At 41.2% G+C, this 23,667-nt stretch overlaps 1 protein-coding gene across 2 annotated transcripts in view; it reads right to left on the bottom strand.

The window, feature by feature from the left end:
- Nucleotides 1-23,667, bottom strand: part of zgc:172282 (leucine-rich repeat and fibronectin type III domain-containing protein 1-like protein) — a 266,543-nt gene that overhangs the window by 4,729 nt on the left and 238,147 nt on the right. For both annotated transcript variants that reach the window (XM_049577151.1, XM_049577150.1), the window contains one exon: nucleotides 17,658-18,781. In XM_049577151.1, coding sequence (XP_049433108.1) covers nucleotides 18,774-18,781 — 8 coding nt within the window. In that variant the 3' untranslated portion in view covers nucleotides 17,658-18,773. The remainder of the gene's footprint in view (nucleotides 1-17,657; nucleotides 18,782-23,667) is intronic.

The following is a 23,667-nucleotide window of genomic DNA, read 5'->3' on the forward strand; positions in this document are numbered from 1 at the left end:
CTGGTCCTCCCACTAGAAAATATTGAAATGCCATTGCATGTAAAAAAAAAAATAATAATAATAATAAATACATTCCACAAACTAAGAGCTTCCTATAATCACAGTGTTCACATGCCAAAAAAGATATTACTTTGATTATAGAGGAAAAGGCACTTGAACTGTTGTTGCTGTTTGTTTCTTGCTACAGGTATGCATAATTTATCTCTGGAAAGGGATGCAGCCTATTTATGTTTGCATATTAAAAAACGTTTTTTAAAAGCTATTCATAATTGCACTTCAAAATGAGCACAAAGATTTCATTGTAAACACATCTTCATTTGCACCTCTCTGGCAAAAAATGGATTTGCATGTGACAAAAATGAACAAGCACACATTCCCTGTCGATAACGTGGTGATGTGAACAGTGTAATTCCACAGGTGTTTCATTCTCAGTGGTTGTCTCCCTGAAGTAACACCCCACCTGGCATGGGCCCCTGCTGAGGTTCTGTAGTCAACATCACTGCCTGTCACAGCTGGCAAAACATTGAACAAGTCCTTCAGTGTTACATGAGACAGATTATAATGGGAGAAAGTGGTTGTATTTAAAAATGAAATCAGGACAGAACAATTACTTGCCCACACACTTCTTCCACCTTTCAGTAAGGTGACATTGTTGCACCCAAACCAGATCCAAGGCTTTTGAACACAGGCGTCACTTAGGTATGGCGAGGTATGGCAGCTGCCATACCTTGGAATCGTGAGAAAAAAAAGAGAGAGAGGTTCTGTAGTCATTACTCGAGGCGCACTGGCTGGTTGTTTTCATTGTATTGCACTTAAATAGGTCAATAACATGCTCATCAGTGAATACCAGTGTTAGTGAATACGAGTGTTATTGAATCAAATTGTTCGCCACTTCGCTCCTCTGCGAGTTATGAGAGTTACTGTATATTTCCAAATAGTCGCCCGGTGGCAAATAGCCGCCGGGCACCTAATAGCCGCCGGGGGTATTAAACACCGGTCTGATTAAACGCCCGGGGCGATTATTTCCTCATTTATTGCCTCATGGCTGTCCCTCCTTGAGGGACTGTTTGCGCTTTTACACACGGGTCGGTGGTGAAGTGGTGCACATGACTCGTGCTACGGACAGACGGACGGACGGACAGACAACCACGTATCTAAAACAGGTAATACATCTGGCTACATCTTTCCCACATCAAATATCCGTGATCACCTACAACCGCGTGCGTAAAAGCGCACACAATTCCGTGTCCTCTCACCGTGGATGCTGTGATTTGATGGCCCGGTACTCATTGTAGCCCACTCTTATAAGACCCAATGAGGAGGAGGAGGAGGAGGAGCAGGAAGAGGAAGAAGAAGAAGAAACAACTGTGGACCTATATGCCATGCCTTTTAATAAAATTACCAGAAGAGTTCGCTGAAAAACAGGTAATGTCAGCCTGAATTACTCGCGTGTGTCCCCGGTGAAAATCGCTGACATGCATGGGGAATACAGCTTCTACAGGCTCGCCATAGCTTACTGTCAGGACTCAGGGACCAGAATTCGGGATGGCGGACCGTCGGGATGGCGATATTTCGGTGTGGTGGCCTGTAACTGTTGGTTAAATGGCCCGTTCGGTTGGTATTCGGATAACTGGGGCTTTACTGGTATAATGCAATAGCACCACCCGGCAGTGAAACCCATGTACATGAAAAAAATGACCCACTCTAAATGTTTAGAGATTTTTGTACATGAACTCACCCCTACATTATACAGTATTTTTGCACTAAAAAACACACTGGACAGGAACTGCAACCAAATAACAGCCTGGTGCAGGTTGGTGCAAAAAAAAAAAAAAGAAAAAAAAAAAAAAAAAAAAGCCTTGAGCAAATAGCTCCTGGTTCTTTTAAACACTTGGGGTCAAAATCGATTTTGTGAAATAAACGCCCGGGCTACTATTTGGAAAAATACGGTATCTATGTGTTGTAAAAGCATTTTGCTCTGCTGCTGTAGACGGCCTGTCTAAATGATGCCTTGAAGCCTGCCTGATTGTATGTGGGGTTTTTTCTTCATGTCGGCATGTTAAGCTTGTATTTTCGGTCTCTGGAGACACTCCAGTAAATTCGCCTATACAGTATTGTACCAAATTGGCCTTTGTTTTGCTGTGTTTCATACACTGTACCCCTTGGTTATGTTCTAGAAATGAGCTTGTAATTAATTTATTTTCTTTATTTTCTGTGAAGTTAAAAACATGACTAATGATAATTAAACGTCTGCTCGCTGTCTGTGGTGCTGAAATATGCGCCGAAATAGGTCCGATGTTTTCACTGCTCTCACCAAGTCGTGCATTACATGCAGACATGAGGTATTATGAATGTGAGAAACAGCTTCTTGTCCTTTGAAACAGTTTTCAATAGCATAGTATGTACTTGTGACAAGTCAAAGACCAAAGTGAAGTTTTATATAAGTTCATATTTTTGAAACTCCATCATCAGTAGCTCTGTGACATCATGTCATATTGCCATACCTTAGCTTTTGCTGAAACGACGCCCCTGCTTTTGAACTGACTGAATTCTTTCACATATGCACTCTCACTCGCGGGCTACATATCCCACTTAATGTTGTTCCAAGTGATTAGACCGCTGTCGACCCTTCCTAATACACTGCAGCATGTGCATGAATTGAACTGACAAAGAGACATGAAAGTATACTCTCTGATTAATGTGAGCCACAACTTCATCTGACACATGTTTTAATCATACTTGAACTTCCGCTGATGATTATTTAAAAAGATGTCTAATCCTATCCGGACAGGGATAAAATGACACTACTGTGGTTTCAAAGCTTTATGTCTTTAGCTCAGACTGCGCTCCCCAGGGGATATGGTAAAAATAAAGCAATATTTCGCTATATATGGATGTCTCTGCTTTATTATTTCATTTGATTTAAAGCAACTGGCACATTATTTAACATTTAAAGTAGTCATTAGTCTTTGGTCTACACTTCACCGTGCATAGACAAACAATCCTGGTCATATGACAAATAAAGCAGATTATAAAAGACTAACACAAAGCCTGTTATAAAGTGACAAATCTAACATCTAATGCAAAATAAACATTCATCACGTCTTACCTAAACAAGACACCAAACCTAACATTTCACTGAAACATATCCCTGTCATGAACTAAACAATTAGCAGCAAAGAAAAAAGAGCTTTGTTCATCCTGACTTTTTAAAAGAAAAGCTTGTCCCTCAACATTAAACTTCACCCTGTCAACCCTGACACCATTATTGGTGTAAAGCTTTGAATACGGCACTAATACGGTGTGTCCCACAGCGCTGGCACCAGTCGGCCCTTGTTGCCTGTTTTCTGCACAGTCATTGGCGGAGTCCGTCATTGACTGGAATCCTACTGATAGGCAGCTCAGAGGCCTGTACTACGAAGCCAGTTCAACTTAACCAGGATATCTGGTTTGACTAATCCTAACATTTGCTGTCTGGATAACCAGTACTACAAAGCTGGTTATCAACTAGTTCAGTCAACTCTGAGTTTTCCCATCCAGCCATGAGTGCGTTCATGTGAAAGAGGCAGGGGTGCGAATTATGAGTGACATTATCAGAACCATGAATGAAGTAGGCTCTCATATCATGAGATGAAATGGTAGTGTACCGTAAAACTTGGTTTATAAGTCACACTTTTTTTCCCTTTTTTTTCATCTTAAAAATTTGGTGCAGGTTATAGACCGGTGTGACCTATAGACCAAGGTAAGTGCTGACATAGGTAATTTGACCCACAAGATGGCGCTACGTTAGGCTGACCAAACGTCCTCTTTTGCCCGGACATGTCCACTTTTCACGTCCCGTCCGGGGGTCTTTTATAAACTGATGATAATGTCCGGTTTTCCGTGTGTTTGTGTGTGTGTGTGTGTGTGTGTGTGTGTGTGTGTGTGTGTGTGTTAGAGTGCGGCACGGGCAGCATATTTCTGTCCGAACGCGAACCGAGCCCGACATTATTTAATGACCAAAGCACTGAGTTTGTGTCACACAGTGGTTACAGGCTATTTAACAGGCCGGGCGTGCGCCGTGGGTGCTCAGCTGCGGAGAGGGAGACCTCCGTGTTTGAGACGGAAGCGGGAGGCGGGAGGTCTGACGCTTCTAGCGAGAGGAGAGGGAGAAATAAAACAAAATAAGATAAAATAGGAGACACCTGTCTCCCTCTTTTATTTTATTTTCAGCGTTTAATCAAGGTGGAGGCGGGCGGCTGGAGGTCCGAGACTTCCAGCGAGGGGAGAGGTAGAAACAAACAGCCAATGTGTGTCTGTGTGTGTTATGTTCAGGTGTTGTCACGTAAATAACAGTCCCCAAGCAATAAACAGGACAGACAATAGGATTTTACTTATTTTTACACTACATTTTCACTGAAAGCTGACCGATGTTGTTATACCGTAATTTTATTTCCTGAAGGGGTTGTTTGGAAAATTGCAATCTGAAAAGTAACCAAAGCTGCTTAAGAGACCTTAAAAAATAGACTGCGATTTATATGCCAGTGCGACTTATATTCCGAGTTTTACGGTAAGTGCCTGCGATTGACAAACAGTTAAATGTTAATGGCGTGTAATATGAATGATATTCTGTAATTTTATAGGAAATTTAGGAATATTGAAAATACTGTCTAGAAGGTCACCAATGGCTTTGTCTTGAATTGTTTGTATAACTACAGCCTATAAGTGACATTAGTATAGATTATTTTTTGCTATTTAATTTTAATTTAATTTATTTTTTTTTAATTTTACATACTTTATTAATCCCCGAGGGGAAATTCAATTTTTCACTCTGTTCGTCAATTACACACAGGTCCGAACACACACATGCACAAACTGGACCTATACGTGCACTAAGTGGAGAGATGTCGGAGTGGGCTACCCATGACAGGTGCTCTGAGCGGTTGGGGGGTTCGGTGCCTTGCTCAGGGGCACCTCGGCAGTGCCCAGGAGGTGAACTGGCACCTCTCCAGCCACCAGTCCACACTCCATATCCATCCATATCCACATCCATTAGCTGGATCATGATGAAACTACTCTGAATGTGTCACATACAACACCTTTAAGTGATGCCAGACTGTTTCTGCTACTGAAGCAAAGGGTGAAAAAGTAGCCTAGTTAATGACTGATGAGGTCTGTCTGACCAAAATGTTGCATTTATAATAACGGGAGCCAATTCTATTATTTTATTTATTTATCAATTATTATTTTTTAATTATTAGTATATTTTTTTTCCCAGTTCTCATCACACAGGTGTCTCATGTTATTTTGAGTGATGGAATCAGAGTGTAAATTAGCAACACTATCACTGCAGACTAAAATAAAAGAAATAAAATTTGCATAAGTTCGAACTGTGCTAAAATCATGTTTTTAGTATCCCACATGATCTTTCTGTTTGTTAGAAGCTGTTTTAAACCCATGGAAAGAGAGCCCTAGAACAATTAAACAACCTACTGTTACTACTGACCTCTAACATTATATAGGCTCCTCTTCTTATACCTGAGACTCTGGACTTTTGTCCATTGATACTTTTGTCTTCAGTGATCTGACTGGTCAGAGATTGTGGTGTTGACAGCCTGTAATCCGATACCCTGAAGTTAACCTGCTTTGGAGCAGGTTAGCTTTTCAGCATAAGTTGCCATGGTCATTTATCCTGGTAAAAAGACAACCAGCTTTATAGTACTGGAAACCCAGAATTCACCCTGCAGTTACCTCCTTAACTCCAAATCCTGCTTCGTAGTACAGGGGTCCGTTTCACAAAGCAGGTTCAACAAACTCTGAGTCTAATCCTGAACTCTGAGTTGATCTACTCTGAGATAGGAAACTCTGAGTTTCCGGTTCCAGAACAGCTGATTTGAATCAGTTTAATCAACTCGGAGTAGTTTCACCTGGAGTTAAGCGCGTGCACCACAACTATAAAAAGCCAGCATCAATGGAGCCCCGATTCGACGAGTCACCATGGCAACGGGGAAGAGGAGCGCTGCGTTTTTCACTCCACTAGAATTAGAAATCTTAATGCACTCATACGGCGAGTTTGAACACGTTTTCAAAAAGAAATGCAACACCGCTGCAGCTGCAAAAGAGAGGGAGACGGCGTGGGAGAACATTGCTGTTTGGGTCAATGCATAAGTTTAAATGTAGTCCTTTGCAACCACACTAATATTACAGGGGAAAACCGCTTGAATGGTAGCCTATTAATTTATTTCATGTAGATGCAATCCCATGGGGGAGAAGCGTATTTGGCAGCAGTTCAGGATGAAATATAAAAACATTGTTCAAACAGGTAAGACCTCGGCATAATCTCATGGGGGTGCCTCATTTTGATCATGTTTTACATTGTAAAGTAAATATTAAGTGGCTGTTTGACTGTGCAGTTGTTTTATCCCCAACATAATGCTGTTTTCACACACGCATATCATGTTCTGTTAAATAATTAAGCCTATTTAAACTAACACAGACTTCTACTCAGCCAGCAGAAAGAAGGCAGATGCCCGTAAAACGAGCACACTTTTCTGACCGCCCTGCATACAGTTGCCTTACTCAAGTGCTCAGCATCTCCGACATTGTACAAAAAACTTCCATTTGCAAAGAAACGCAGCGCAACACACAATATCTGCTGGGATGTGAGAGCATGACTACGATTGGTAATGTTGCAAATGTAAGGACGGATTAGGTTGTGTATGTAGATGATGGACTGTGACGTGAAACGGTACAGCTCAAAAAGATAATTGTGTGGAAATGTTAGAACATTGCGCGGTCTGATAACCATCTCCTGACGAACATTTAATTCTCTGCGCAGTAATGCTGTACCTTCATCCACGGGATTGTTATCAAAAGGACATGTCATGTTAGTGAAAAAAGTCGCCACCTACTGTGCTTAATGGACTTCTAATATACTGACTCTGATTTTCTTAATGATTTTTTAAATGACAGACGGCAGAACTACGCTACGGCAAAACTCGCCTGCTGACTGAATGAATGAGGAAATCAAATGGAGTGTGTGGCTCTGAAAGAGGGCGGAGACAGAGAGAAACTCGAGGTTCATTGAGAAAAACCTGGTCCCGACCAGGTTAGGTTCATAGAGTCTGTTACTACGGTAACTGACCGAGAGCTTAAGTTACCTCTCTCTCTGAAACAGGCTAGAGTTACCCCTCTTTCTATGGTTTGAGTTACCTCCCTTTTTGAAACAGAAAACTCAGAGTTTCCCTCATTTCAGGGTTAACAGACTCTGAGTTTTCACTAAACCTGCTTTGTGAAACGGACCCCAGGCCTCAGCTCAGTGCACAACAAGAGAAACACAGTGAGGAAAGCAAACACGTGGCTCAAGTCAAGAGGTGAGATTGAAAGATTTTTTTTATATTAGGTAAGATTATTTTTGTAGCCATTAAGCTCCTTAGCTGGTTTTCCAATTTCTCTTTTTCAGTGACAAATACAGACTAGCGCCGCATGCTGGTATGGATAGCTATTTCCTCTCAGGCAGGGGCAGAGTGCACGTGCTAGTTGGCTGTAGTCTTCGTGGTGTGTTCAAGGGCAACTTTTTGGCAGAGACACAGGCGACATAAGGCAACGCAACAGTCCGCCTTCGTCGCCACAAGTTCTTTGATGTCAGTTTGTTGTGCCTGGGCCTTAACACCTAAAGGGCTCCAATCTCCAAATTCAACTCACTTGAATCCCACCATCGTCTCATTCTCCCCTCCCAATACAAATAAACTGCATCAGCGTTTTGGTGTAAAACTGCAGATATAACAACCAAAGAGCCGGTCTGAAGCTAAAACCTTGAACCTGCACACGATTTTAATCCAAAAACAGTCCCATTTTCTCTCCTGCCTGCTGAAGGAAATGGCTTTCTGCTGAGAGAGATAAATGGAAAGGTGCTAACTCGAAGTCCCTGTAGTCAGTAGATGTGAGTGCTTGCACTGCTGTTAATTTAGCCTAGTGGTTATTTCATTATCACTTTACATTATGTGTCGCTTGTAAGGCAATATGAAACATGGAAAGCACCTAACGACTGATGTAAAGATAAAAAGTGACAAACACACAGTGATGCTGCATACATTTCTACAGAATAGTGTGAGGGGTGATGTTTTCAATTAAAGTTAAACTGAGTTAATTAATGCATTTAATCTACAGTAAATATAATGTAAACAGGATGCAACATGTCGACAGCAATACCAGCTACTGTACTAAACTTCTCATTACTACGCCACACTAATATTGGGCTCCACAGAGTGCAGTAACAACCTAGAAAACCCTCATCCCTGACATAGAGTTTACAGTTAGCATTGGGAAAACACAGCAGCCGCCATTTATATGTAAATGTCTAAAGGTATTTTCAGTTTCGCTGCATCATTTTGTAACCTACTGAAATAGTCCTACCCCATTTGTTTTTTCATTTGTTTGCATCTGCATCCTGAAGGCGCACCATGCATCAAACAGTTCCAGTTCTGTGCTGCTGATGAGATGCAGGTAAAGCCAGCGTGCAGCGGAAAGCAGGGAGAGAAAAGGAGGCAGGGAGGGAGAGGTTTATATATATATGAATGTTATACATCAGCTATTGCTGAGTGGTAAATCTGCAGCATCCAGTTATAGCTCTGCTTTCTGCAGCCGCCACTGCTCCACTGACTCTTTCTCTCACACATGCACACACGCTCCTCTGAGTTGCAACACAGTTGACTTTTACAAGTCTGTGTATCACTAAATGTCAGCTGGTTTCGGTCGCTATTGTGTTTAATTTTTAAAATGGTTATAAATATAATCGGCGCTCCCTCGTCGGCAACACGGACTCTCGGTGCCAATTAACGATTATTCTGCCGTCCCGAGCCAGAAGTTTAAATCACTTTCAGTGCTGCAGTAAGCATGTGTCTGACTGATGAGCTCTACAGAAAAAAAAAGTTAACAGCCAAGGAAAACCATCCAATAGATTCAGCTGTTTCATTATTTAAGCATTATTTTCATTGTTAAGAAATGGCCGAAACATACTGAGACCAGTGTAAAAGCATCGGTGCACTGAAGTAAAGGTAGTCATGTGAAAATCATCCCTGTTCATATGCTTTAAAATTCATATTCTGAAATCTGTTTGATGAGATAAAGGTGGTGGGCTGACTTTTATTGAAAACACAAATCGACAGCAGTGCTTTTAAACAGCTGAATATGCTGCACCGCTGACCTTCACAAACTGACGCTGGGACACTGAGAGCAAGATCTTTTGCAGAACAAATCCCAGTGGTGCTCACATTTTAGCGCTGAACACTACCCAGAAAGCTTTTTTTTTTTTTTTTTTTTTTTCTCATGGATACTTCAGGGTAGTTTAGTATTCACAGCTCTCCAGATGCTTTTCCTGGGTGGGCGACAGGCAGAAATGTCAACTTTTTAGCGTGACTGACACACAAATCCGTCCACTGAATCACCCCGGGGACACGCTCGTCCATGCCGAAGCACCAACATGTGCTAAGTAAGTTCATATTGTCCCTACAAACACACATATCAATGGGACGGCACGGGATCTTTCCACGGAAGTCTTTCCTGACTTGCTGAGTATGTGCCTGCGTGTTGACTTATTTGTTCAACTGAGCGCATCATCTGCCCTGCTGTCAAGATCCTTTTTTCCCCGACCATTTAAAAGGGGAAAAGGAGTCACATAATACAACACTCACAAAAATAAACATGCATTGTGTGTCTGCATGTGTCATCTATTATTCATACTACAGTGTTTTCTTTCTGAGGGACCAAAGACACCTCGCTGCACAATGCAGCTGGAGCTCAATCCTGCACACGTCCCACTCCACGCTGCTCTCCCTCTGTTTCCCCCTTCGCTCCTTTTCTTCTCCGCCTCCTCCTCCTTAACTCTTGCCCATCGTCTTCACATCTCATATCCTCGTTCTCCTCCTCCTTCTTCCTCTTTTTTTTTAATCCTCGTATTTCCCCATTCTCCTCTGCCTCCTCTTATTCATAAAGCTGCTTATCTTGCACAGCCTCTCTCCCCGATTTTACTTTTCCCCTATTCAAGAAGCCATACTGACACGATAACATCACCGCTGGAGCATCTGTACCAGAAGACCATGTCAACATACACTGAACAAGCGCGTGTATGCAAATTCTAAATTATCTCACTGAGCCTCGCTCCTCCTCTGTTTCTCTCCCTTGTACGATCTATTTTTAACATTTCTCCCTCGTGTTCTCACTTTATCCCTCTTCCTTGCTCCCAGTGCATCTGAACCTGTCCCTGTTCCATCTATCTCTCCTCCTCTGTTTTCTCTTATTTTCAGCTTCCTGTCCTCCCTCTGCACTTCCTTCTCACTTTTATCTTTTCTCCCCTCCCTTTCCTTTTTCTCCTCTCTCCTCCTTACCCCAGGCATTGTTCACCTTGTCATGCTCTTGTAGGACACATCTCACATCATCACAGGTCAGACTACACTGGAGTTCACACACATGCAGTAATACAGTAGAGACACACACATATAGACTCCACATGTGTTCTCTCCTTTTCTTTTTTTGAATCTTTCTCACTCACACAGCGGGAAAGCCATGTGTAACGAGTGCAGGATCCCGCAGCGATGTGTCAGAGAAGCCAGGGTCGTTTTTAGACATGTACGTGTAAGTGTGTGTGAGCGTATGTGTGAGGGAGAGAAGTCAGTTTTACACAAATGTAGTAATGTATGCATGGCCACGTTGAGCTACATCACCGTCACATCAGCCGCCAGATGTGACACGCTGCTAAAATCGAAGTCATAGCACGGCCCCATCAGCCCACATGGAGGGCGCACACATTGTATCTCCTCTACATTAAGTTTGTAATAACAGCTACAGTCTGTGTGTTTCTCAATGCGCCGGTTTAAGCCTCCACAAATGAAATAAACCGAATGGTTGCTGGGAGGGACTCGTAAATGCTGCTGCAAAATGGCCACAGATGGAAGCTGTCACATCAAGTGAAAAAAAAAAGAACCACGCTACCGTTCATATGCAGTGTTTTAACTGAAGAGATGTGGCGCAACATAAAACATGTGTCTGGATCACATCATCAGTTAAGTGATTACCAGATCATTCCTTGTGGATTTGAGAGGTTGAAAGACATCAAAATGCCACTGTTCTGTAACAGAGCAATAAAACGCACATTATCTCTGTCTCTTAAATGTGAAGAAACGTACCAATCTCACATTTGACAGTTAAATATAAAATACAGTCAGCAGCTGGTTAGCGTAGCTTAGCATATACACTGAACATGGGCAAACAGTTTGATGGTGACTTCCTGTGCCCTGTGAAGAAATTGTCCTGCACACACAACCCCCACCCCCCAAAACCACAAATCAGATGTAAGATGGTCGTATTTCAGTCAGGCTAATAAACTCTTAATATGCCTCGGTGACCACTACACTTGACTGCACATAGGGAGGGGGAACATGTTCGGTGGGAGGATGGGGCAATGAACAGTGTCAAGGAGGAGGTAACAACATACATCAGTCATTCATCATCATCCTCATTAATGTGTCTGCGGGGCATCTAGCAAGCTTCATTCACTTCAATGACTGAGAGGCAAAAAGGGAAATTAAGCCTGGGTTTACAGACTGGTTCCCCTCTAAAGGGACCTTGATGAAAACAGGATGACATGTTAATACCTAGAAGGTAGACCTCCGCCCAGGCCAATAGTCCAGTCTTCTATGATGTGCAAATCAGCAAGCTTTAGCACTGTACTTTACCACCATCCACTGGATATTAAAGGTCCAGTGTGGAGGCTTTAAGAGGATATATTAGCAGAAATGGAATTTAATATAAGTATGTTTTATTTTATTGTATAATCACCTGAAAATAAGAATTATGTTCTCATTACCTTAGAATGAGCAGTTTATATCTATCTGTATATCTATATCAATATATCTATCATCGCCATGTTTCTACAGTAGCCAAGAATGGACAAACTAAACACTGGCTCCAGAAAAGGCCATTGATGTTTTAGCATCAGCCAACGTAGCTTGCAGGCCCTTCACAACAAGCCGGACAACATTGGAAAAACACAGATTTTCAACGTGAAACTGCTTTATTCAGACTGATTGGAGGAAGAGACCGCTGCAGATAATTTGGCTCCTATTAAAAACCTCCTGAACATTGGGATCTTGAGTCTTCAATCTTCAGAGAAAATGGGTGAGAACATATTAGCAGGCACTGGGCTAGCAGCCCGTCTGCAACATGTCGAACGCCGTCATAGAAAAACTGATTTGTAAGGTGAAATTGCAAAGGCTGCCCTGTAATAGTCGACCAACCAGAAAGGTCATTAGTGGATTAGATTTCATTGGTTGCGTAGTCGCAGAAAAAAATAAAACAAACAAAAAAACAACCCTGAAACTCTTTTGTGAGTAGTGCCTTGCCAAAATAAGTGAAAACCTGTATTACTGGACCATGTGGGACTTTAATTTGAAATGAGTGACAGCTGAGCATGGCCACTTCCTGTGTCTGACATAAGTCACGTTAATTTCCAGGGCTGGTACCTGCTGTTATTCCACAGGGTAGTTAATAACGTGTCGGGCAGGAAATCCAAAGTGTGGGATCATTTTGAGAAGGTGAAGGACAAACCCAAGGTGATATGTAAACTCATCTTCATTGGTCGACTACAAACATGACGTATCATCTGAAACATGGAAGTAGCTACATGCCCATTAGCCACTTAGCACAATCATTACTGCTTTGCCCACAGCGTCATTAACAGGCGGCTCGCTCAGTGTGTGACGTGCACTTGTAGATAAAATATAGGCCTATATTAATGAAGGTTCATTAGTACGGTTTTGTATTTCTCTGTAATGTAGCACAGTGTTAACAATGTTACTGATACTATTCTTTCTCACACCTTCAACTCAAACCATTGTGTTGCTCCCCTAAAATAAGTTACGTGATAATGACAATGTCACAAAACATGCCGGTGACTAGTTGACTAATGGCCCTAAATGATAGCTATTAGTTGACTAGGAAAAATTTCAGGGGCAGCCCTAGAAATTACCTTATAGTGTTTTTAGTTGTGTTAATCACTGGAACCATTTTCTTGTAGATGAACAGCCAAGAACCCCCATGAGCAATGAATGCTGAAGGAATTCTTACCGGGACGTCCCATGTGGCACACATGAGGAGTTTCATCTGTTGCAATCTGTGATCCTCACCACTAGATGCCACTAGATTCAATACACAACTCCTTTCAGATGACTGGCATTTACTCTGCCACGGCTGAATGCCCTATTTCACAATGTTAACAAAAATGAAAAATAATTTGTGTATCTGTCGTGTGAGTTGAATCCGCACCATAATTCAATGAGTTCTTCCTTGGCCCATGCTACATGCTTGCAGCAACTTTTATTTACAGGAAATTACCACTTTAGAATGAAAATGCAGACTTTTATTACATTTTCAAAATGTGGGTTCCATGCACTTCAAGTGTAGCTGTTATTCCGGCTAGCTGTTATCCTCCAATACCCCAAACGAGTTTTGTGGATTAAAAAACTACACTGGACTTCTTGTCGGCATGAGGGTCAGTAAGTACTGTCTGTATTTTCATTCTAAAGTGGCCATTTCCTTTAAGCAGTGAGGCAATGGTTTTTCCCAATAATCCTGCTGGCCAACAGACAAAGTTGAACCAAAAACATAAACTTCTTGGCAGAGGTAATCATGCAGTATTGGAGCGACATGCTTGTGTAAGCTAGTGTCACAGAAGTTGTTGAAGTCACAGTTTACCCTCTAGAGGAACAAAGGACAAAATACCATACAGTCCGGAGAGGCCACTGCAAAATCTGCCAAAATGTGTTTGATAATGATATGCTAATAATCATTGTTTTAGCACACGAGACACCGAGCTAACAGGATGCCAAGGACAGGTCTCACAGTGCCAGATGGGTTTAACATGTAAAACTTTCTAAAAAAGTTGGAATGAATTGAACACATTTTTCCTTGGCACGACAGCCATATTGATCGTGACAAGGGAGATAAAAAACAAAAATCAAATGTCCTTTCTACCTGTGCTCTCATGGCCATCTCATCCCTCCAGTGTAACAAAATACATCATTATTTTGTGATGATGAATTAGATACTGTAAATCACTACAGGCTAAAATCTATTTATTCCATCACTTTACCTCCCCACCAGCCAATAAGCTTGTCACTCAGGCGAAAAATTAAAAATGCAGCATATGATCCGTGCAAACTTGTTTATTTGAACGAAAACAACAACTGCACCCAGAGAATCATCTGAGGATAAAGAAAGACGACAGGAGGGTATTCTCCTTAACTTTGAAACCCAACTGAGGACACTTTATGACGTGCGCTTTATGGAGCTATTTTTGTTTTCATATGGGATCTATTTTTATAACATGCTTTTAGTCTGTGTATCTGTCTTACGTTGTCTCTCTCTGGTGTGTGTGTGTGTGTGTGTGTGTGTGTGTGTGTGTGTAAGAAATGCACAAGATGGCTCAAACAATCACCAGCAACCACCGAGAGAGGAAATGTTTGGGTAAACAGTGTCTGGTGTCTGACATCTGCAATCATACTCATACTGTTCATGCTGGGCTGAGAGGACACACACCCACCCACACACACACACACACACAAGGTTACACAGTCATAGGTGTATACAAAGAGATAACTATGATAGAAGTGCCCTTGATAGCCACACTGGCACTTGTGTCTGTGTACCAGGACCAGAACGACTGACTGACTGAGTGATTCACTGCTATTGTTACTGAGAGAACAGTTAAAGTGTTTGTGTCCCATATTCATTGAAATGTAAATTAAAACTGGAGACAGTTGTCAGTACTGGTGGTCCGTGCAACATCATGTAATCATCACTTTCAGGAGAAAATAACGTCTTTGGATGGCTGTCTAATCAAAACACAGAAACAGCAGAAATGACTGTTATCTCAGTATTTTGCCTGTCCTTTTGAAGATTACATGGTTTATATTAGCATAGTAGAATCTTGTGCGCGAGTCCGCTGATGACAGATATCAAACTGAAATTGCCAAACAAACAAAAAGAAAGATAAAACCGTATGTTATGAATGGACTCTTGTTTCTTAGTTTGGATGGTTGGGGGTTATATTTGCTTAGGAAACATTTTCTCCCTTTCAGTACTTTCTCATTCAAAACAGCCACTTACAGTTTGATGATGTGGGCGTGTATTCATGGGTGAATAAATTATCTTTAGCCAAACTGAAATTTACTTGAAGCTGTCAAGTACAGTACAATTAAGGTAATCATATCCATACATGATAAGTGTGATTTATGGTAATTATATTCAATGGTGATTACAGTATGTGTAGTTAAAAAAGCTTATTACATGTGCTTTCAGAAATAAGGTAGGTCCAATACCTGAAATGCATATGCATTGATACAATGCTGTTTATAGAGTCGTGAATTTTTGATTCGCAGTCATTGGAGCAATGTTTCGACTGAAGTCCAGTTAAAATCACTTTAAACCAGTGTCAAGCCCACCTAAACCAAGAGCAAGTCATGACCAAGACTAGAGTGTATCAGGACCGAGACAAGACCAGGACCAGACCATTGTGAGTCCCACACTGCATCATTCAGTTACAAGAAAATGTGGAGCATTTGGCACAGCAGCTGTTGGCACTCTTTAAACTGATCTGAAAGATCCACATTCCCATAGAAACACCCAAATAAATCAAATGAAGATTCTTCTTCATTCGTCTCTTTTATTGCTATACCGTAAAGCCCCATTTCCACCAAACACTTTCAGTGTGGTACCTTTGGAACCATAAGTAACCCTTCAGACATGGTGCCTAGACCCTAGGTCCACCACAAACAGTACTCTTAAATGTGGGCAGGGTTGTTGCTCCATCCAGCACTCAATGTATTTCCTTCTTTATCAGTCTGCAACTCTCTGAGTGGAGTGAGGATTAGAATATATACAGTTCACATAATCCGGTAGAAATTAATATATATTTTTCAACACTTGAAGATCCACTCATTACTAAAATATGTCATCCAAGAGAGACAATAACAACCAAAGCAATGGTTAAAGTTGTCCCATTGTAATTTAAGGTGTGCTGATGGATTCATGTCGTCAACTGAACGTGCCACCTTAAAAGTTGCTGGTGGTCGGCCTAGTGATTTATTTTTCTCAAACTAGAGCTGCTGCAAGAGGCAGCAAAACATCCTTTATTTTTATAGTTTCACTTTACTAATATATGTAAAACTCTCCACAGTATGAACAGTGGTTACATGAGCCTCAAAACCAGCCACAACTCAGCCCTGAGCAGAGTGACTGTCCTCTATTGACCATTCAACAGACTGCAGTGTTCACAGCTCCACCTTTTGGTACCAGATCTGTGTGCTAGGTACCCCAACAGAGGGGGGACCAAAAATGTGGATGATACGGAACGGTTCCATTGGTACCATCCACAACTTTTCACAGTGGAAACAGGAAAAAAAAAAAACGTTCCGAACTGAACTATACCGTACTTTCTCACATTTATTTCCGAAACCACTTATCCTGTTAGGTGTTGCATAGAGGCTGGAGCCTATCCCAGTTGACATGGGGTGAGAGATGGGGTACACCCTGGACAGGTCACCAGACTATCGCAGGGCTGACACATAGAGACAGACAACCATTCACACTCACATTCACACCTACGGACAATTTAGAGTCACAGTACCGTACTGCTTGGTGGAAACAGGGCTTATGTGTCTATGTTATAATTGTACCACTAATTGTAGCACTACAATACTACCTTAAACAACGTTTGTTTGCCAGGAACCTAACATAGCAAGGCATGATTTCAAAAGTGTAAAAGGCACTATTCAACAACTAGTGTGTTTTTTTTTGTCCCCACCCACCTTCAGGTATAATGGAATATGTACTACTTTTCCTGGAGATTAAATATGTTTATAACTCCAGCAGTTTTCCATTCAGTGGGAAGACAGATGTGTGAAATGCAACTACTTAACAGAATATGCTATTGATTACCTCTAAGAAATGTGTAAATTATTTTGGCAGAGCAAATCTCTGCAGCCTGGGGACTGGATGAGTTCAGTTCTGCAGCATCAGGCATCAGCCTTCTGTCCGTGACTAAAGAGATATTGCTGACCCCCCTTGTAGAGGCAAAGTCCATCCCCGAGGCAGTGGTGTTAGCTCATAACCATTTCCTCCCAGCATATTATATTCTCCACCGGTATTCGATCACTGCCTCGGGCAGGCAGGAGGCAAAACAAGAGACATCTGATTGAGAGGGGAAGAGAGAAGCATGAGATAAGGAGTGACTCAGACACCAAAGGGGTGAGAAACAAACAGGGGCGGGGGGGGGGGGATGCATTTCCTGTCGCCTGTTGTGATATTGTCAGTGGAGAGTAGTAACGAAGCAGATCGTTAAGCCAGGGTGTCTCTCTAATTGTCTAGCTGACAGCAATTAGAAGGCACTCGTTAAAGCGTTGCCCTCATTAGGTTACAGAGCACTCGCGGCTGGAGAGATGCTGCAGAGTGTAAAGTGTGTCTTAAACTATAGGGCAGAACCCAAAATTGGTGCAAAGCCAAGGTGACTGCTGGTGGGTCACCATATGTCACACTAATTAATGAGGCCGGGTCTTTGGGTGAGAGAACTCCACATTTGGCTGCTTGTTTGGTTAGGTTAAGGGGCTAATCAGCAGATTACTCACCTGTATTAAGTGGGCCTGGGGAGATGTGAGAGAGGCTGGTAAAGGTCCACAAGGTCCTCACCAGTCTCATCCAGTGGAAAGATAGTAGATATCAGAGCAGAGCAGAAGAATACACAGACTAGACCAATAGATAACAGGCCAGTCCAGTTTAGTCTGCATCACATCACTGCACAGTGTGAATCCTTTACCAGTGCAAGATTCCAGTTCAGGCTCCACTGGGTCCTGGTTTGGGTCCAGTTCAGTTCAGGTTTTTCGTTACATACTGTATGTGCTTTCCAGAAAGAGACTTCTGATTGAGGATAACAGGGTCCAGTCAAGGTTAAGATCTGGCTCCAGTTCAGCCCAGCTTGGATCAGCTCAGTTCAGTTTAGTAGAATTGCATTATTCCACATGGATTAATAGGGCCGAGCCGCTTGGAGCCAGCCACGTCGAGAGTCTCTTATGGCCAGTCGCAGTAACAGTGATCCTATTGTTGGAGTGTTTAACATACAGTATGTTCGTATCCAAAACCAGACCCATCCAGACATTTTTCTGTGTGAGATTATTCCCTTTCCATTTGTGCAGTCTAACATATTGTATATCCAAGTTGAGTGTGATTATCTATGCATCTAACTTTGCTGTTCAGCCATCATTTTCTTCGTATCTGTCCGTGTATGTTGATGCTGCTCCAGATTGTGAGAAGTTCATTCATATTTTCAGTCCATTTTTATGAGACACATCCACATGTCTCTTTATGCATCCTTTTTAAATCATCTATGCCCATCGTATCCACCGCCACACTTATACTGAAGTGGAAAAAAATCAGCATTCAGGATGTCGTTCCATTAAGATGATCACACAAACAGCTGGATCCCTCAGCCACTGGCCAATCAACAGCCAAACCAACACCGGGCCTTTGACATGGTCATCCAATCCAGACATGAGAACCAAGATTAGCAGTTAAAAGTAAACCAGACAGTACAGGTCTATTACCCCATGATACTCATGGAAACAAAGTAATGGGTACAGTAAACAGGAGATACGGGAGAGGAGCTATAGGGCCTTGTTTTTCTTCAGTTTTCACCAGCTTCCCCCTGGTGGTGACGTTCTCCACGACTTCCACTCAGAACAACATCATCAGGGTTCTAGAAAACAAGAGAGTGAGAACACAAAGGTTTTGAAGAAGAGCATTAAAAAATACTGTATTAGGCCAGAAGGAAAATGATATTAACTTTTCTTAACCCTTTGAAACAGGAGCAAATTAGCTTGATTTCCATTGAAAACAATGGCAAGAAGGCAATGAGCAACGGAAGAAGAAATCATCCAAAAAATTAGCAAGAAATTATTAAAAAGAGGAAAAAAACCAAAAATTGTTAAAAAAAACAAACAAAAAAAAACAAACAAAGTTTAAACAAACAAAGAAAAATACGGGATAAAGTACTTAAAAATTTGAATAATTCTGTAACATAATTTTAAATGTAATTATATTAATAATTATAAATATAGTTTTTCTTTAGCTTTTTTCTTTTTTCCTTGGGGTTTTTTATTTTTTAAATGTATTTATTTAGTTTATTTATATATATATATATATATATATATATATAGTAATTTCTTTAAGACCTAGTCCACACGAGCACGAGTATTTTTAAAACCGAACTTTTTTGGCCTCCAGTTTTTAAAAAATCTGCGTTCATAAGAGCAGTGTAATAAAAATACCTCCGTCCGCATGACTCCGCAAATTCCACTATCAAGCAATGTAATACACGTGCCAAATCAGTAGGTGGCGATAAAACTCCTAACTGTAAGGCTATTGTAGCCAATCAGAAGGCAGTAAAACGTCATTACCGGAAAAACAACAACAAGCGTACTATTATGCAGCAGGAGCAGTCTCCGTAATAGCACACTCTTGCGCCTCCGTTGCTGGATGTGGTTGAGTAGCGTTAGTTGTATGATACAGCCACAAAGTGCTGATATGCTGCTAAATAGCAGCAATATTTTGTTTAGGTCCATCCTCAAATCGTCTCTCGCACACACTGGATCGGGTAGTAACACAGCTGTTTTCTGTTTACGTCACACACTGTGACGTCATACAGTGGAGACGAGACAAAATAACTGCGGTTATCCTGTCCACACATAACTGCTGACACCAGACTTTTCCAGAAAGTTCACCCTGGACTCCGGTTACAAATAACTCTGGTTACAGGGGCCCAAAACTGCGGTTACGTGTGGATGAAAGGCCACACCCTGAGCAAAGAGTCACGGTTTTATAAATACCTGCACTGGTGTGGACAGCCCCTAAAAGTAAAAGAAAATAAAGGAAAAAAGAGAGACAGGAAGTTAAAACAAACAAACAAAAATATCCTGGAAAGAGTGCTTAAAAATTAGAATAATTCTGTAATATAATTTTAATAATTATGAAATAAGTAAATAAATAAATAATGTTTTTTTTAAATAAATTGGATCGCTTTGCTCAGGGTTCAAAGGTTTAAATACTTGTGAAAGACATCTGAAAGCAGCACAAGAAAAGTGATGTCACTCCAGGTTTGGAAGGGTTAAAGGGAATATTCAGAACAAGGGGGTTACGAGGACAGTAAAAACATCAGGGACATATAGTAGGACATCAGGTCTTTACAAAATGACAGGAAATCAAGGCTCTTGGAACAAAAGGTTTAAAACAGAGGAGGTCTATAAGACACAATTTAGCACCTGTGAGATCTGGAATACACCAATTAGAACACTAATTAACACAGATCATTAAGACTACAACTGCCTTCGACATGTGCTGGTAAAGCACAATTTAATTTAAAGTGGCTTTAACTTCTGTTGTTCAGTGTCCCGAGCTGCACTACACTTGATCCTACCCACAGGCCCGATTTATAACACCCACTGAATGGATTGTTTTATTTGTTTTCATAAGTTCTGCCACGACTTAAAAGTTTAAGAAAAGCCAATATTCACAGCGACAACTTCTGTATTTTTTGTGAGTATATTACCTCCTGAGGGAAGACAGGAGGAAATGAAACAATATGAAAGTGGAGGAAGTAAAGGTTCAAATGTCATGTTTTGCCTTGATTTTGTGGTTACGTCAGACTTGTCATGATGCCAGACAAATGAAAAGGACACGGTCTTTTTGTGAGGGTTAAATGACGCGTGTGACATATTATCCATTGACTTCTTACATAGCAGAAATGTTTCCAAATGTGCCTTTAAAATTCAATCAAAACTTTTTTTTTTTTAACATCTGCTTGTTTCCGTTTTGTGTGTGTGAGTGTAACAGTTGTGAAGTCGGGAGATACAACAAATGTCTGCATAAACGAGGTCTGCTGACAGGGGAAAGCAAAGACACGCGATAGCTCTGAGATTGATGAAGCTGTGCTTGCTGTGGCAGTATATTGCCGCAGCTGTTATTTGTAATGTGTATGTTTGTCAAGAGAACATTTCTTAACTGTATTTGTCAGGAGGAATATTTCTTAACTGCGTTTATGTACAGCCAGGGCTTATTGTGTCAGTTTAAGAATGAAGCACAGTCTTCTTAATGCCTCAGTCTATATTCATCCATCGCAACCACAGCACATCACCACTGTCTTCTCCTCCATCATCCTCCACTCCTCTCCCCTCTTCTCCTCCATCACCCTTTGCACCAAGCAGATGGATGAAGGAGGTGGGGTGATGCGGAGGAGAGGGGAGAGGAGGAGGAGGTGGTGCATGGAGACAGCAACAGTGCAAGTGGCGAGGAGATGGATAGAAAGGACATAAGGAATAAAAAATAACGACACAGACACAGGTGTTATAAATTGAAAACAGTGATGGGGAACGGAGAAGTAATGCAGGATTAAAGAGAAACAGTATGTGTATACAGAACATTAGAGAGAAGGGATGTGCCAGCAGAAAGGAGACAAAAGGATGAGGAGAATCAAGAAAAGAACAATACGATAAAAAAACAAGTTTGAGGTTAGATGAGAAGAAACAAAAAGAGGTATTATTAAAAAATACAAGGGAAGAACAGAAACTAAAAGGCAGATGAGAGACACATAAGACACCTGAAATTTACAAAGATAATGAATGTAGATATGCAGAGGGTGACCTGGAAAGAAGAAATTGGAAAGGCAGAGTTTAAAGTGCAAAGAAAAAACAAAGGAAATAAATTAAAAGGTCAGTTCACCCACATGACAAAAATCCGATAAATTAAATTCCCTCAGATTTTGAGAAACTTGTCGCTGAGATTTCTGCCTCGACCCCAGTAAAATAAAGGTGAATGGAATTGTTTGTGGTACTTGTTACATAGAGAAATGACATTTTAAAAAAATAATAATTTCTACAACAAAAATTGACATTTTTTTCACAAGTAGTGTCCCTATTATTTTGGATAATCCTGAGAACCTCTCAACAGGATCCAGAGGAATAATTCCTTCAGTAGACATACTTTCAATAGAAAATGTTTACTGTTAGGGTCACTGTCAACAATTAGGCAATTAAGATTGAGCCAAATACTGAAGACATGAGTAACCAGTACAGATAATGTACTTATTTTTTAGTATCATACAAGTTCAATATATCAGTTTTCTTGTGATGTAGGAAAAATCAGCATTGAGTTCATGCCGTGTCATGCCACCTGGAAAATGTGAGGTCGGACGCTGGGTGCTACTTTTGTGCCTTTTTTGAGCCAGCTTTCATGAGCGCAGTGGTAGGTTGTGTCTGAGGTTACTAAGCAACCTTAACAGTCACCATATCATGGCCTGTTCACCTCAGATCCTGAGTACAGAGCTGATCTTCTTCCAGGTGCTGTTTATAAGTGTGTGGTCATATTGTCCATGGGACAGATGTAAAGCTCTGACAGCTCTGTACCAAAATGATCAACTTTTCCATATTTACCACAGACTGATATTTACAGAAGATGAAAAGGGTATCTGTCGGCTGTGATTGGTTACTTGTCGTCACATGACATACAGTGCATGCTGCTGCGTTCCAAAAGTTGAACTCGGTTTATCTCGTGGCGCAGCCATCGCACCCTGAAAAATAGGCGCTCAGGCATTGCTCTGGTGTTTGAGCATGCCTGCCGCGTGGCTACATTGAAAACAATTAATTTAAGAGCGCAAAAAACGTGGCATGTGTACGGCACCTTACACTTGTGATCAAAAATGACCTGATGCTGATTACTTTAGATCAACCCATATTAATGTCAGGCTTAAAAACACAATTTCTGGTTAAGTCCCACCCATTTATAGTTCAAGCCCCACCCACTTCCAGTTGAAAACTTCCAAGTCCAAATGTGGATACAGATAATTTAGTCGGTTTAAAAGATACAGATATAGGTAATGATATACTTGCTCATCCCTAGTTGCAATGATTACTTTCTTCAACAACTAATCAGCTGATTATAATTACACTTTTATATATGTATGAACATATGTATGTAAGAGACAAAGGTGACATGTTTAGATTGCTTGATCCACTTAGATATATTTAACTCACTGTCAGGACAAGAAAATTTTCAGATCCTCTCATTTGAGAAGCTGGAATCAGGCAATATTTGACTTGAAAAAAAAAACTGGAATGACTAATTGATTATCAAAATAGTATCTGACTTAAATTTGTCTGTTGACCAATCCATTGCACAACCAATTGTTGTAGTTCTTGGAAAGCATGTTGCAATGTAGTTTTTCTATGAGCACCACAGATGAAATTCCCTTTTGCTTTATTGTTTTAAAATGGGGGCAGAAATCTCACGGCTGGATCTCTCAGCTCACAAAACTACAAGAGGGAAGCCATAAAAACATGCCATTTTGTTCTTTGTGTGAACTGACTCGACCAGGAAACAAGAAACCCCAGAGGGTCAGATGGCAGCGTGTAACACAGGAGTGAGGCTGCAGCGGGGACAAAGGGTGAGAGGAAGGGAGGAACTGCAGGAGGTCTGAAGGAAAAAAATCCAGGGAGTGCTCAAGTTTTAAGTGGCAGTCATTACTCTTTGTTTGTAGTGTTGGCGCGCTCTCTTTGCGAGGCTAAGAGACCTTCAGATCTTAAAGTCTCTCCA

The sequence above is a fragment of the Epinephelus fuscoguttatus genome, linkage group LG5 (genome assembly GCF_011397635.1).
Source record: "Epinephelus fuscoguttatus linkage group LG5, E.fuscoguttatus.final_Chr_v1".
Lineage (NCBI taxonomy): Eukaryota > Metazoa > Chordata > Actinopteri > Perciformes > Serranidae > Epinephelus > Epinephelus fuscoguttatus.